The sequence below is a fragment of the Bombyx mandarina genome, chromosome 04 (assembly GCF_030267445.1).
Source record: "Bombyx mandarina strain Sakado chromosome 04, ASM3026744v2".
Classification (NCBI taxonomy): Eukaryota; Metazoa; Arthropoda; class Insecta; order Lepidoptera; family Bombycidae; genus Bombyx; species Bombyx mandarina.
The window spans coordinates 7,114,228-7,128,654 of NC_143211.1; the positions used below are offsets into that span (position 1 = coordinate 7,114,228).

Sequence of the window (14,427 nt, forward strand, 5' to 3'; positions counted from 1 at the left end):
CTTGGCTCGTGGACATTCTCATTAATACCAATTAAAAAAAGTAATTTTGGTCAATTCAGATTCTTTCATTACTTATAATACATTCTTCAATAATTAAATTCTGGATTAATTGAATTCAACAGACTATTCAATGTTGATATATGAGATTACCGGAAGAAATACGGTAAGTACCATATATTATACGTTAGTGAATATTTTATTTATTTTGCTCAATGCAGTGGTTAATTCGAATACATCCACACACAAACTTCTTGCTTAAAATTATAAACGATGATAATTTATTCCGGAAGATTGTTAGTCATCGTGATGTGGGCAGCCGAACGATGATTCACTTACTCATTTCATAAATTTTCATTTTTAATAATATAGTTTGTTTTATTTAAAAAAAAAAACGCTACATCTATACTAATATATAAATCTAGTGGTTTTTACGGATGTACCGTTACAATTACTGAACCATGCATCCGATTGACTTGAAACTTGGTATCCATGTAGAAAATACATGTACTTAATGGATAGGCTAATATTTATATGAGTGTTGGACTCCCTAATAATAATGAGAATAAATAATAATGTTAATTTTAAATGCCCAGCGAAGGGGGCGAGTACGGCTAGTATTTTATAAGAGTGAGAAAGTTATTCTAAGAATTTCTTCACGTTTCTGCTACGTTGGTATAATTAGTAAAAAAAATTTTTTATTGCAGTCACGATGGAATTGAATTCCTAAAACTTCAGATTCAATCCTGAAAATGATAATTTCGATATAGATATTCAAACATTAATATTTACTTATATGTATTAATATCATAATATAATTATATACGTCTGGTCGATTTCGGTTTAAAATTATTAAGGGGATTCGGCTCAATAAATGAAGATTCAAAAAGTGTGATAGATAACATTTGAACTCCAAAATAGTAACTGCTACCTAAAGAATCGCGAAATTACATTACAAATTTAATTATTTCTGGGAAAAATATTTTAACGTAAAAATTATAGTATTTTTAGTATGTACTGTATTCTAGGTCCCATATTTAGTCTCTATAAAAGAAATGTAAACACGTCTTTACAAATAAAATTACATATACTTGACTGATTATCCCAAAATGATGAAACCAAACCCTTTTCACCAGTCCAACGGTCCAGCCTCAGAGGATAACAAATTAATACGAAAATACGGGTTGATAAGTTCGCTCATCTCGCTAAATGCTAGCCCAGCCCAGCGAGATGCAGCCCATCTCGCTAAATCTGACATTTAAATAAAAGTAACTAAATATGTATACATACCAATTGTTTTTAATATTTGTAAGTCTTCTAGTTCATATTCTTTTTCTTCTTCGGTGTACTCTGACTCCGTGGTGGTGGAATCTTGCTCTTCTGTCGAAGAGGCGACAGAGAGGGACCGCACGTCCGAACTCAACTCTGAACTGCAGTCCCGTAAAATTTTCGCACTTGCCATCATCATTTTATTTACACAAAACTAAACAAGCTACAGAAAGACGAGCTTAAAATTGAAGACTTTTTTTTTTAAAGTCTAGGTATAAACAATTTTTAAAAGTTCATTTTGATCATAACATTTATTATAGATAAACTAAAATGTAAATAACAATTATTGATAATGTTAATTTAGCACACGAATTTTTATGACAATTTTAGTTATTGTATTAATTGTTTTAAATATACGCGAACGCGAACTTTATGGATAACCCGACATCCGCTCTGCAACCCGGCAAAATACACACTGGCGCGAGTAGAGAGCTACTGTATCTAAGCGACTACACAGAGTTGTGACGTCTGTTGACGCGACGGGCGAGTCAGTGACAAGTACGAGCGACTAGCGATTACGCCCAAAGCGTTCACTGTGATTAAACCGCGTCGGCGTCGGTGGTATGAGACACTCGCGGAAAATAAATGCTGACAAGATCATATTTTTTCTCGTTTTCACACGCTCCTGACCCTCATGAATTAATGTAAAAATTATAAGATTACTCTTGATTTTGTAGACTACTTGGATGTAACTATACTGAGATCTTAGAACTTATATCTCAAGGTGGGTGGCGCATTTACGTTGTGGATGTCTATGGGCTCCAGTAACCATTTAACACTGGGCTCACGTCCACTCATCTAAGCAATAAAAAAAAAAGAATAAAAAGAACAATGAAACATTACATTTACCAATGATAAAGTATTTTTATCTAAGTTTTAATTTGAGTTTGTATCTGTTAATTCAAACGATGATACAGAAAGCACAAATACAATTAAATAAAACACTTAAATCAATATATATTTTTTTATTTTAACAACAAGCACATCATTTTATTTAAACAAGAGATAAAAGACGTTGAATAATTAATATCACTTTTGATTTGAAATCCGATATAGTCATATGCGTTACAGGGTGCACATTATAGTAATAATTTTAAATATAACTTAATAAAAACATACAGAGCAACAGACTAACTATGCCCGACTATTAATTACACGTAGTACATATTATACACTATATGATACAATAATTGTAATATTACTACAGCTCAAAACAAGATAAGTTTAAGAGAGCGACTTTTATACAGACTTTTTTATTTGAGAAAGTAATCGCTCAGTAACTTCAATTTTTCGAACAAAAAACCTCGTTTATATTAAACTTGTCAAATTTTAAAACATTAAAAAAGTTCATTAAAAATGTTCTTAACATTCTTGTTAATGATACATTCATTATCTACTTTAGTAAAACGGAAAGTGAATCATAAAAGCAAAAGTAAACTTATTACCACAATGACCGGCGCTTATTAAATTTTTTCTTAAATAATCAATATAAGTACATCGTACAAATATTACTTTATGGCAACACTAGAAACTACAATAGCGTTGTGATGCAAAATCTAATATACAATACAAATTATTTTTGAACATATTTTACTACTTTTCAGATTCGATTTTATTGCTAAAAATTAAATCATTCAGCATGATCACTGCACCATACGTACTAAAATTATATTTTTGGATGCTTATTTAAATAAAATCTTGATTTGATTTTACATTATTTCAATTTCATTATTCAAGTTTTGATCAAACAATTTTATTGACCAATGCCAACCCTTTATTTGATAGAAATTAATAATATGTGATAGTTTATCTGCTATATAAATTTATTCCTAGGTACTAGAAGACAATTCAAACATTTTTTTGTTTATTCAAGAAGGCAGTAAAAATTAAAGCAAAACATTTAAAGATTGTATTCACATTAGATTATTCTGATTTTTAAGTATACATAGCACAAATTTAAGGTGGGTCTGTTTCATAACTATAAAATTTCGTAACATTACGGTACATTATAATATAATATTATTATTTCCGTTACGCATATAAGTAGCTAGCATTGTATATAATTTTGTTTACATAAATAGCTTGATTGCCAACCATTTTCTTTTGTTTTTTTTTTATTTAACAATACTTTTGGAAGAGTATTTATAGTCCTTCAAACCTCAAATTAGTCAAATCAATAAAATACTTATTTCGAATTGTGTTTTTTCTGTTTTTCTGAGTTAATTATCATAATCTTTAGACGGCAGATGCGAAAAAAAACGCCTTTAGATATATTATGTATATCAATTTTTTTTTAAATGTTTCTTGACATGTTTTGAGTAAAATAGTTGATGTTTAAAAAACGATAATATATGAAAGAACAATAACTAGAAATTAATTTTTTTGCCTATAAAGTTCTTTCGAGACTTCGCTTTTTTTCAAAATGTATCAATGTACGTATTTAAATTACTCAATATTCCAATATTTTTTTGTTTTTTTATTGCATTTTGCGTCTTATACAAAGTCGTCTTGTTCAGATTGTATAGCCAGTTTTGTGACAAACGTAATTATTTTTTAAATAAATTCCTTACTATAAAGTAAAAAGCAGCAGTATACCAGAATGTAGACCGACTGCCAGTTTATCGTGATGTCTTATGGTGGGACAAAACGCTAAACAGGTGATATCTGCCAACGGAAACCTTTCTGGACACGGAGTCGTGGACAACATAGACGCCTTTGCCATTGCAACCTGAATAAAATAAATTCAATTAATCATTTCTAATTCTCATAACATTCATACAAATATATATTTATACATTTAAATTAATGCATCTTTTATTAGGTACTTTATTGTGTAAATGTGTGATCGAGTTACGACCAACTTAGTGTTTTGTATCGGAGTATTGTTTTATTATTTATTTATTTTATATTATTTATTTGCATAGCATTGCTGAAGTCCATGGGCGACGGTAACCACTCACCATCAGGTGGGCCGTATACTCGTTTGCCTACACGAGCATTAAACAAAAATAAACCTCAGAATAGGGTCGAAGTCTCAATTATACTGTATAACGGCAGTCCCACTGATAACGATACAGTGAGGTCTTCAAATACAATCTACCACCAATAAGTTTAGTGTCAGACGATCGCAGTTTGCTTATTTAATATTCAAAGAACGTTACCAATTGTACAGTTAATGCTTGGTCACCTTAATAACATCAGAAAAAACCTTTACTAAGTAAAAACCTAACTAAGTAAAAACCTTTACTAAGTAAAGGTTTCCAACATATTCCGTATCATGTAGTCACCTTTAACTTCTCGATATGTTTATACAGATCTATTTGTCTATATCAAGAATGACTTGCCATTAAACTTGTGCACTGGTATCTAATGATGGTAGCTCGAACTTGGCGTAAGGTAACTCCGACATTTACACGAAAATACATGTTTTATCGTCATGGACGTTCACGAATAGTTTTCTCAAACTCTTTTGCGAAATTTCTTTTTCTATAACTGTTTATTATAGAGACCCCATTTTATAGAGCTTTAATAATTAAAATTATTACCTTGTCTTTGCGGTGGATTTTTTTAATGTGCAGTCCATACTCTTTTACAGCCTCTTCGTAATCGAGCGGCTCTACTTTCATACAGAGCTCGTCAGTCTGTATCTTCCGTCGACCGTTGATCGGGATCATTTCAATCGAAGCCACGATCTAGACAAGGCAGCGAACATAGACATTAGAAGCGTTAAATAAATAACTAACTATAAACATTAAAAACCTACAAAATATTACTGTACTAAAAATTTAATTTATGTATTATATTTTTAATCTGTCCGAATATTTAATGACGCTTTATGTAACGTAACTTTTATAGTGATGTAAAATATAATTTCCATAGCAATTTTTGTGGTAGAAAAAATCTGTATATTCCTATGCGGTATAACAAATATATACTATTATTAGAGGCGACTCCCTCTTAAGTCAAAGTCGATGGGCGGAGCCATTGACGACGAGCACTCACGTGGACTCGTGACGTCATCTGGAGGGGCAACTCGTCATCTGGAGGGGCAACCGACCGACCAGCGAGGACATCACGCCACCTCGGATCACTTTTGCTGGAAGCGCGCGCAGCGTTCACTTGTCTTAGATTTAATATTCTGTGTCGATCGTTCCTGCCCACTTTTGTATTTTTTTTTATTTATTTAAATTATTAAGCCGTTGCTAAAATCAGAAGTGGGATAGGGCTTGTGCCCTATCCGCTTTTGGGTTATCCTGGCGTACAGTTTATTTTTAAAATTTGCATTAAATTAACAACGTAATGACCGATATACGTGTAACTGGAAGCAGGGTAGGAGGACGCTCGCATTCGCCGAATGTTCGAGACCAATATTGGAGAATAATATTGGCGCGTTTAATTGCTTAAAACTCAAATGTGAACGTTGCGCGTGAGTCGAGCCCGCTAGGGTCGCAGATAGAAGACGCACGTCCCTCGACCGCGGACGGTGGTGGCGCCGGACCCGTGGTGGCGTTGGGAATCACATCACCGCCGCCGTCAGAGTCCCGCGCGTACGACGCTACAGACAGGATCATCGGAGCATTAAGTGCACTGTCCAAAGTAAGGTCGAACCATTTTTATATTTCTAATTTTGACCCCAGCGTTAATGATATCGATTCTTGGTGCGAAGTAGATTTTTTTTGTCGGATACCCTCTTATGAAATGTAATAAATCACCAAGTAACTAGCTCAACGACTTTATCACAACCGACCTTACGGTCTATTTTTATTGACGCGATAGAACATGCTCGAGACTGAATGCTCAGTTTCGATGGGTGGAAATAACATTCGAAGGGTTCAAAATGTTACTAGTCGGCACACTCCATCAATACGTCAATTAGACAACAGTCCGACTGTCCAGGTCGGTGATCATGCAAACGGGACGCCGTGTTGCTCCATCGCCGTGTCGATTGTACCCGCGTTTGAGAATAGATGTAAAATAGTTCCACCACGCGTTGTGACAATAAAAAGGCAACTACCACATCAGCACGGAAGTTAACCGAATCCATTAGATTCGTAAATTCAGATCTAGCTCATGGTTACTTTATTTCTAAGTTTTACCCTGCCGTGCAATACATAGACACATTGTGTAAGGAAGTAGAATGGACTAGATCCTTAACTGGGAAGGCACTGAGTATCTGTCACGAGTTTTGGGCTGTCTTAAGAGTGATGAGCGTACTTGCTTACACGTGTGATTGTCTAGTGACCGGACGTGGGGTAACTTCGTAAAAGACTTTAAGCCGTTGTGTCCGCGAAAGTTAGAGTATGCCAATATTCTTTATAATGCTATGCAATTAGCATCAGATTGCTTTGCCTCATACGTCGAGTGCGCCAGGAGATCGTTGCTCTGTATTAAGATGGTCAGAGGTCTGACTGACAAACTCGGAACTTTAATAATGATACGGGGCATAATGGACCCTCTGGTTGACTCGCGAACGCTAGTCTACAGATTCACGAGTTGATTTAATTTTTGGTGGAGGTCAGGTTAGGCCGAGTCCTCGTAGGGTTCAGGCACTAGTTGAGTCACCAGTGACGCGTAATGTCAAACATTCTTGGGGTTGACTGCATGCTTCCAGAGATTTACGTGGTAACATAGTTCACGTAGATGTTGTACCGTGGTAACATAGTTCACGCAGAGATTTACGTGGTAACATAGTTCACGCAGAGATTTACGTGGTAACATAGTTCACGTAGATGTTGTAACGTGGTAACATAGTTCACGCAGAGATTTACGTGGTAACATAGTTCACGTAGATGTTGTAACGTGGTAACATAGTTCACGCAGAGATTTACGTGGTAACATAGTTCACGCAGAGATTTACGTGGTAACATAGTTCACGCAGAGATTTACGTGGTAACATAGTTCACGCAGAGATTTACGTGGTAACATAGTTCACGTAGATGTTGTACCGTGGTAACATAGTTCACGTATATGTTATGACGTGGTAACAAAGTTCACGTAAAGGTGTGACGTGGTAACGCAGTTCACGTTACGAGTGTATTAGCTTGACATGTTAACTTGGCCATGTCAACCAGACTTTACTCTCACAGTATATTATACACCCGATATGGTAACAGTGCCGTGTCGTCAGTACATCTAACGTAACTCAACAAGAGCCTACTATACATGAACGCACTGAAATGTGATGTAAAATGCTCACAAAAACTACTAACTTTTACTAATGGTTCATGGTACCAAAATCATGATTGTAATGCAAACAATCTATTTCTATGACGATATCATAGAACACCCCGATAGCAACGCTGTGCACACAGTGAGTCCTGCATCGTCAGAGATTGAAGACGGTCATGACATCGAGGTGAACGTGGACGTCCACCAGTCAGGAGAGGCCGTATTAGAGGCGACTCCCTCTTAAGTCAAAGTCGATGGGCGGAGCCATTGACGACGAGCACTCACGTGGACTCGTGACGTCATCTGGAGGGGCAACTCGTCATCTGGAGGGGCAACCGACCGACCAGCGAGGACATCACGCCACCTCGGATCACTTTTGCTGGAAGCGCGCGCAGCGTTCACTTGTCTTAGATTTAATATTCTGTGTCGATCGTTCCTGCCCACTTTTGTATTTTTTTTTATTTATTTAAATTATTAAGCCGTTGCTAAAACTATAATATATAAACCTAGTGGTTTTTACGGATGTTCCGTTATAACTAGTGAACCATGCATCCGATTGACTGGAAACTAGGTATCCATGTAGAAGATACATGTACTTAATGGATAGGCTAATATTTATATGAGTGCTGGACTCCCTAATAATAATGACAATAAATAATAATGTTAATTTTAAATGCCCAGCGAAGCGGGCGAGTACGGCTAGTATTTTATAAGAATGAGAAAGTTATTCTAAGAATTTCTTCATGTTTCTGCTACGTTTGTATAATTAGTAAAAAATATATTTTATTACAAAGTCACGATGGAGTTGAATTCCTAAAACTTCAGATTCAATCCTGAAAATGATAATTTCGATATAGATATTCAAACATTAATAATATAATTTTTCCCACTTAATAATAATATATATTGTTACTTATTTGCTTATATGTATTAATATCATAATATATTTATAATTGTATACGGATTCGGCTCAATAAATGAAGATTACGGTATACGGTATATAGTACGGTATAGTAGTACGGCTAGTAATTATATTAGTAAAGACCAACTAAGATTATTTATTTAGTAAAATGTGATGTAAATAATGGCATATACTGACGAGTTTCTTGACATCCGTGTAGGCGGGATGCGTCCGCAGCACGCGCACGAGCGGCGGCGCGGCGTGCGCGAGGCGGCCGCATAGCGCGCACGCCGCGCCCGCGCGCATCACGCCCAGCCGCCGCCCGCCCGCGCCCCACTCCAACTCGTTCACCATCTGGCTCACTGTTATCGAACACGTGTGTCTGTTACTTCCACCAAATTATGAACTGATTAGTGTATTTTCTAAAATTTTAGGGTTGTATGTAATTAAAAGCACTTTTACGGTTTGATCCTCGATGACGTAACGACAGTCATCCGTAACTACGAAAATCATAAAATATTCGTGCAATTGGAAATTGTAAAACGTACAAAATAAACTAGAATCTAAGCTATATATCTTCAAAGTTACCTGCTTTGGTTTTCGTTAACAGTCACTGATTTATTTATAATTGAAATCCACTAGTCTGATAAATTTTATAAGCTCTATCTGAACAAAAAGCATCATGGCGTAACAACACGCACGTAACGTAACGCGCATTGAAATGGTGTAATCACTGATCTACATAGTATGATGTGGGCGCCACACTGGAATTTCTGCCGCGGAGCAATCATGTATTCGGTTTTAATTACAGTCACACTTAGTTTAGGCAACTGTTTCGAAAACTATTACAATCTCCACACGAACCTCCCATAGTGCTCTCGGCAGCCATGATGGTGGACGGCCAGAGAGGGGAGAAGCTGATGTTGGTGCAGCAGAAGGCGGTGTAGAGCGAGCCGGTCCGGCCCGCGGTCGCTCCCACGCCGAACTCCACGTGGGCCCCGGTCGTTGACCCGCTGCATGTGGCGCTGGTTCCGACGCCGCCGCCGGGGAACACCCCCACTCCTAAATCATATTTCACAATATTAGAAATATAAAGCCAGTCATCCACGTTTTCATCGTATCACATTTTAATCGGTTCTAATAGATCAGGGGTTCCCAAACTTATTTTGTCTACTGCCCACTCTGAGAATAGATTATTTTTAGCGCCCTCATTTTTTCACCTACTTAAAAACCACTATAGCGAGAGCTCAGTCGGTGTCTAAGAGTCCTCCTTGATGAAATTACATATCGCCTCCCAAACCTCTACACAACGCTCCCTTTTTTCTGGGTCTCTTACCGCCCCCTCCTTTAGGCCTGCAGCGCCCACAAGGGGCATTATCGCCTACTTTGGAAAAGGCTGTAATAGATCATATACATACATTTCGTGAACATTTAAATATTTATTAAAAAAATTATAGATATAAAGGTCAAAACTCCCATGAAAGCGGTTTTTGTAACAAATAGATCCAACCTTATGCATCTGATGTTGAGATGTCGGTTTGAAAAATTTGACAAAATAAGTTAACCTGTAGTGTCTTATTTTGCAACCTACGATAAATCTACTTTAAAAACCTTTTTTAGATACCTGTCACAGCCGTTTTGTGTATACGGTCATCGTGATATGGATAAATTATCGTTACTTCATTTTCTGTGCTTCTCAATAGAGGCGACTCTGTTTTAATGTCGTATTGTGCCGTGGTGCCATCCGAGTAGCCGACAATTATCATCGAATGTCCCTTTTGCTAAGAAAAAAAAGAGTTAAACAATATCATCGCACTTGTTTGTTCAGTTTCTTTTTATTGTCGGCCATAAAAACTAACGACAAATATAGTCCGTTCAAAAGAAAATTAAAATGTGTTCTGATAGATAGAATTTCAATTTATTGCCAGACAAAGAAAGCGAAATATTGAATAATAATGTCAAATGCAAAATGAAAATTATTTAGAAAATATTTAGTAAATCTAATAGTAACAGAGAATAGTAATCTACTAGTAACTTAAAACGCATACAACTCAGAACCTTTTGTCTAAGAAATAAATTTCAGATTCAAAGATCTTCGATCGCTTAAAAATCTATTTATTAACCACCCAACAAACTTAACACCAGTTAATAAGGTAAATACCGGTAAATAAAATTAACATCTTTGATAAGATGATTATGATTAACAACACCCAACAACACCCTTTTTCGATTAAATATATTGCACTAGCACAAAAATTACATGTGATTATGTTTTAATAATTGTAACGTTTATCAACTATCCAAATTATTATTTATTTATATAATAATTGTCTATTTGATTTGATTGGTTATTTAATTAATTTAAATGTACGTAAATACCATAATAGTCAGGTTTGGCTTAAAAATCAGGAGACATAAAACTCGCCCTCACTTCATGTGCCCAATGCTCAACATAAAAGTTTACTTACAGGTGACCAATTTATAGAAGTTGCTTGATATTTCTTGCGATTAACGTTCATTTCTAGCCTTAATTCTGCCACGGGTTTCACTTTGTAAATTATACTTTCTCTGTAACAAAAGAATGTCTTTGTCATTTTGAAATGTTAACGTAACCAAAACTCAATGGTTGTGAAACTTACTTGTCGGGTAACGTCGACGGGTAAGGTACGGGGAATATGTAGGCAGAGCCGTTGGAACAAGCGGCGGCGAGTAGACCCAATTTGCATATTTTATCTACTGCACCGTCTACCATAAGGTCTCTAGCTCCGGACGGACACCAATCCATAGCCCACACGACACCAAAATCGTGCGCTAGGCCAAACACAAACTTTGGTAAACTTCTGAAACAATGTATTCTTTTTTATTTTTTTAATCATTCTCTGACCATCACACGCGCGTGCGCGCGCAAATCCACATACACGGACACACACACACACACACACAAACACACACAAACACACACACACACACACACACACACACACACACACACACACACACAAACACACACACAAACACACACACAAACACACACACACACAAACACACACACAAACACACACACACAAACACACACACACAAACACACACACACACACACACACAAACACACACACACACACACACACACAAACACACACACACACACACACACAAACACACACACACAAACACACACACACATACAATTGAAGACATGCGAAGATTTGCGGAAAATTGCCTATTTATTATATCGTTATACTGACGTTTGAATGTTGCCGAAATCCCATATCTGCAGTAACCCGGCGTGCTCCCTGGTCACGTCGTAGTTGTACCGGGGAGAGTCGCCGGCGGCGTGGCAGGTCACCGCCAGGTACATGCCCTCCTCGCCCGTTTTGTCCTCCACGTGAGGAGGCACCCACGATATACAATGAATACTGCCACCGACAAATATGATCCGGTGCTCTGTAATATTTATAAATAAATCTATGTTGTATGTGTAGGTATTTGAGTATGTGTATATACATTTACGTATGTCTGGAAGATATCGCTCTTAACGATAACATTTTTTTATTGCTTAGATGGGTTGTCGAGCTCACAGCCCAACTGATGTTATGGGGTTACTGGAGCCCATAGACATCCCAGAGCCCAGAGAGCTCATCTACAACGTAAATGCGCCACCCACCTTGAAATATAAGTTCTAAGGTGTCAAGTATAGTTACAACGGATGCCCCACCCTTCAAACCGAAACGCATTACTGCTTCACGGCAGAAATAGGCAGTGTAGTGGTACCTACCCGCAGGGACTCACATGTGGCCCTACCGCCAGTAATAAATATTAAATAAATACAATGTTGAAATCACTCTTCCATGAAATTAGCTTTTTTTTTGTCAGAGAAAAACAGACTTAATTTAATAAAACAATAAAAATAAGGATAGAAAAATACATAACGCAATAGAAAACTATTAATAAAAAACGATATTGATACAAATCAAAGGTAAAAACTAAAAACTATATTTGATAAAAATAAAATAGAGTACAGATAGCTTAAGCATATGAGCTACATCGGATCAAAAGTGTTGCCGGCGATGTAAGATATACCCCGCGCTTCAAATCGCATTAAATCTATTATTGAAGAAGAATAGAGCACGTTACATTTTCTCGAGATAGGGTGTTGCTTATGTTAATCTCTGTAAACGATCGAAGGACCACTTTAACGGTCGGTTAGTTCTTTTGTCGTTTATTTTATGCACATATGAGAACGGTCAATTCGTTCCTTATCGTCTGGTTCGTGTCCGTCTTTTAGGAAGTCAAAAAAAGTACTGCCTGCCGTGACAAGCGTCCGCCCTCGTTCCATTTCTTTTCAAATACTTGTCAAGTCTCTATCTTGGTCTGTGTCTAGTCGTTGTAGGTCTTATGTCCTGTCAAAGAGGTTGCACGCCACGACACTCTGGTTCACAAACTGGTCCCATAACAATGGTTACCATGACAATTGTTACTTTGTGTATAAGACAGTGAATGAAAAACCCATTCTGAATAAGATAATAAAACTGAACGCCTAAATAGCAAAAACAGGATTTATGCCAAATTAAGTATACCGGTCGGATACTTTTGAAGATCACGTGATTAATAAATAATAATCATTTTGTTGTAGAGTTGAAACGGTTCAACACCGTGTAGTTAGTGTTCTAGAAAATGAGCTTTAAAGAATACCAATAAGGACTAATTCTGAAAATGAATGACGTTACAATAAAAACTATGACTGTGACCTTCGAATTATGAAAATAACTTTTAAAACCATTAAATGAGATGTAAATTACTAATGAGTATACTTTAAAAAGCTTACTTTCTCTTTTCCAGGACTCGAATCGTTTGAAGGTCTTCCATGACGTATTATCCAAAAATTTGACTTCACATGATGTTTCAATTTTCGGTAGATATTTATTGATAGCATCCTGATCTAACGGCACATAGTCAAATTTCTCCCATTCAGGAAATAATGTTTCACCGGTCAGATGAGTTTGACAACTGGAAAAATCGTAAATGTTTACAATTTGGTTGAGAATTCAACATTCCATAGGTATGCTACACTACACTTTAGACTTAGAAATATAAACATTGTTTTAATCTATTCTCAATTTGACCACAGACTATAAGCAATAAAAAATTTTGACAATAAACAAATAGTATGCATGTGTGTGTGTGTGTGTGTGTGTGCGTGTGTGTGTGTGTGTGCGTGTGTGTGTGTGCGTGTGTGTGTGTGCGTGTGTGTGTGTGCGTGTGTGTGTGTGTGTGTGTGTGTGTGTGCGTGTGTGTGTGTGCGTGTGTGTCAAATAGTGTGTGTAATGTTTTTTTTATTTATTGATTGCATTTTTATGCTTCATTTAATAAAATATTAACATTCTGCACTCCTTCTCTATATTTTCTATAAGTGTGGGAAATTTCATACTCCACCGTCCACGCAATTTTCGTAAAAAGGGGTTCAAAGTTTTAGCTTCACGTATTAATATACAGATATTTGTGTATATATCATCTATGGGTTTCTAAGCTATTCATTCGTTTGTATTGAAACTTAATGCAGGTCTTTTTGGTACTCAGGAATGATTTCTGTCATGTTAATATTTGTAGGACAGGTGGCGAGCGAGCGAGTACTTCCCAAAAATCGATGATTTTCGTACATTCATTAGCGATAATCAGAACGAAGCGATAATGACTTTATTTCGCCAATATTAAATATAACGCAATTTTTATTTATTTATGACAATTTTGAATTACAATAATTAGTACAATAATCGTCAAACTCGTTTGGAATTCGTGGTGTGAATCGTTTTAAAATCTTGACAGGGATCATCAATGACGGCTCAAGACTGAAATCTAGGGCGGCAGATTTTATTTGCGGCAGATTTTATTTGCGGCAGATTTTATTTGCGGCAGATTTTAGTCGCGGCATATTTGAAGAAAAAGTATTGTTTTACATAAATAAAAAATTCATATCTGTTTACCTACGTATTTTTTATTCATTTTTAATAGGAAACATGAATTGCCAATGTAAT

General features: G+C 36.3%; 2 protein-coding genes across 5 annotated transcripts in view; both read right to left on the reverse strand.

Annotated features, from left to right (window-relative positions):
• Pka-C3 (Protein kinase, cAMP-dependent, catalytic subunit 3) overlaps nt 1-1,867 on the reverse strand; it is a 66,361-nt gene extending 64,494 nt beyond the window's left edge. Inside the window, exon 1 of one of the 2 annotated variants that reach the window (XM_028187871.2) lies at nt 1,288-1,867. In XM_028187871.2, coding sequence (XP_028043672.1) covers nt 1,288-1,465 — 178 coding nt within the window. In that variant the 5' untranslated portion in view covers nt 1,466-1,867. The remainder of the gene's footprint in view (nt 1-1,287) is intronic. The other variant, XM_089740247.1, reaches the window with a different exon arrangement.
• A 409-nt stretch (nt 1,868-2,276) lies between these two features.
• Nucleotides 2,277-14,427, reverse strand: part of LOC114239692 (uncharacterized) — a 30,017-nt gene continuing 17,866 nt past the window's right edge. For 2 of the 3 annotated variants that reach the window (XM_028170196.2, XM_028170039.2), the window contains exons 18-26: nt 13,221-13,402; nt 11,641-11,839; nt 11,035-11,235; nt 10,864-10,963; nt 10,020-10,176; nt 9,260-9,457; nt 8,594-8,757; nt 4,872-5,018; nt 2,277-4,054 (exon numbers count right to left, since the gene is read on the reverse strand). In XM_028170196.2, the coding sequence (XP_028025997.2) occupies nt 3,896-4,054; nt 4,872-5,018; nt 8,594-8,757; nt 9,260-9,457; nt 10,020-10,176; nt 10,864-10,963; nt 11,035-11,235; nt 11,641-11,839; nt 13,221-13,402 (1,507 nt within the window). In that variant the 3' untranslated portion in view covers nt 2,277-3,895. The remainder of the gene's footprint in view (nt 4,055-4,871; nt 5,019-8,593; nt 8,758-9,259; nt 9,458-10,019; nt 10,177-10,863; nt 10,964-11,034; nt 11,236-11,640; nt 11,840-13,220; nt 13,403-14,427) is intronic. The other variant, XM_028170273.2, reaches the window with a different exon arrangement.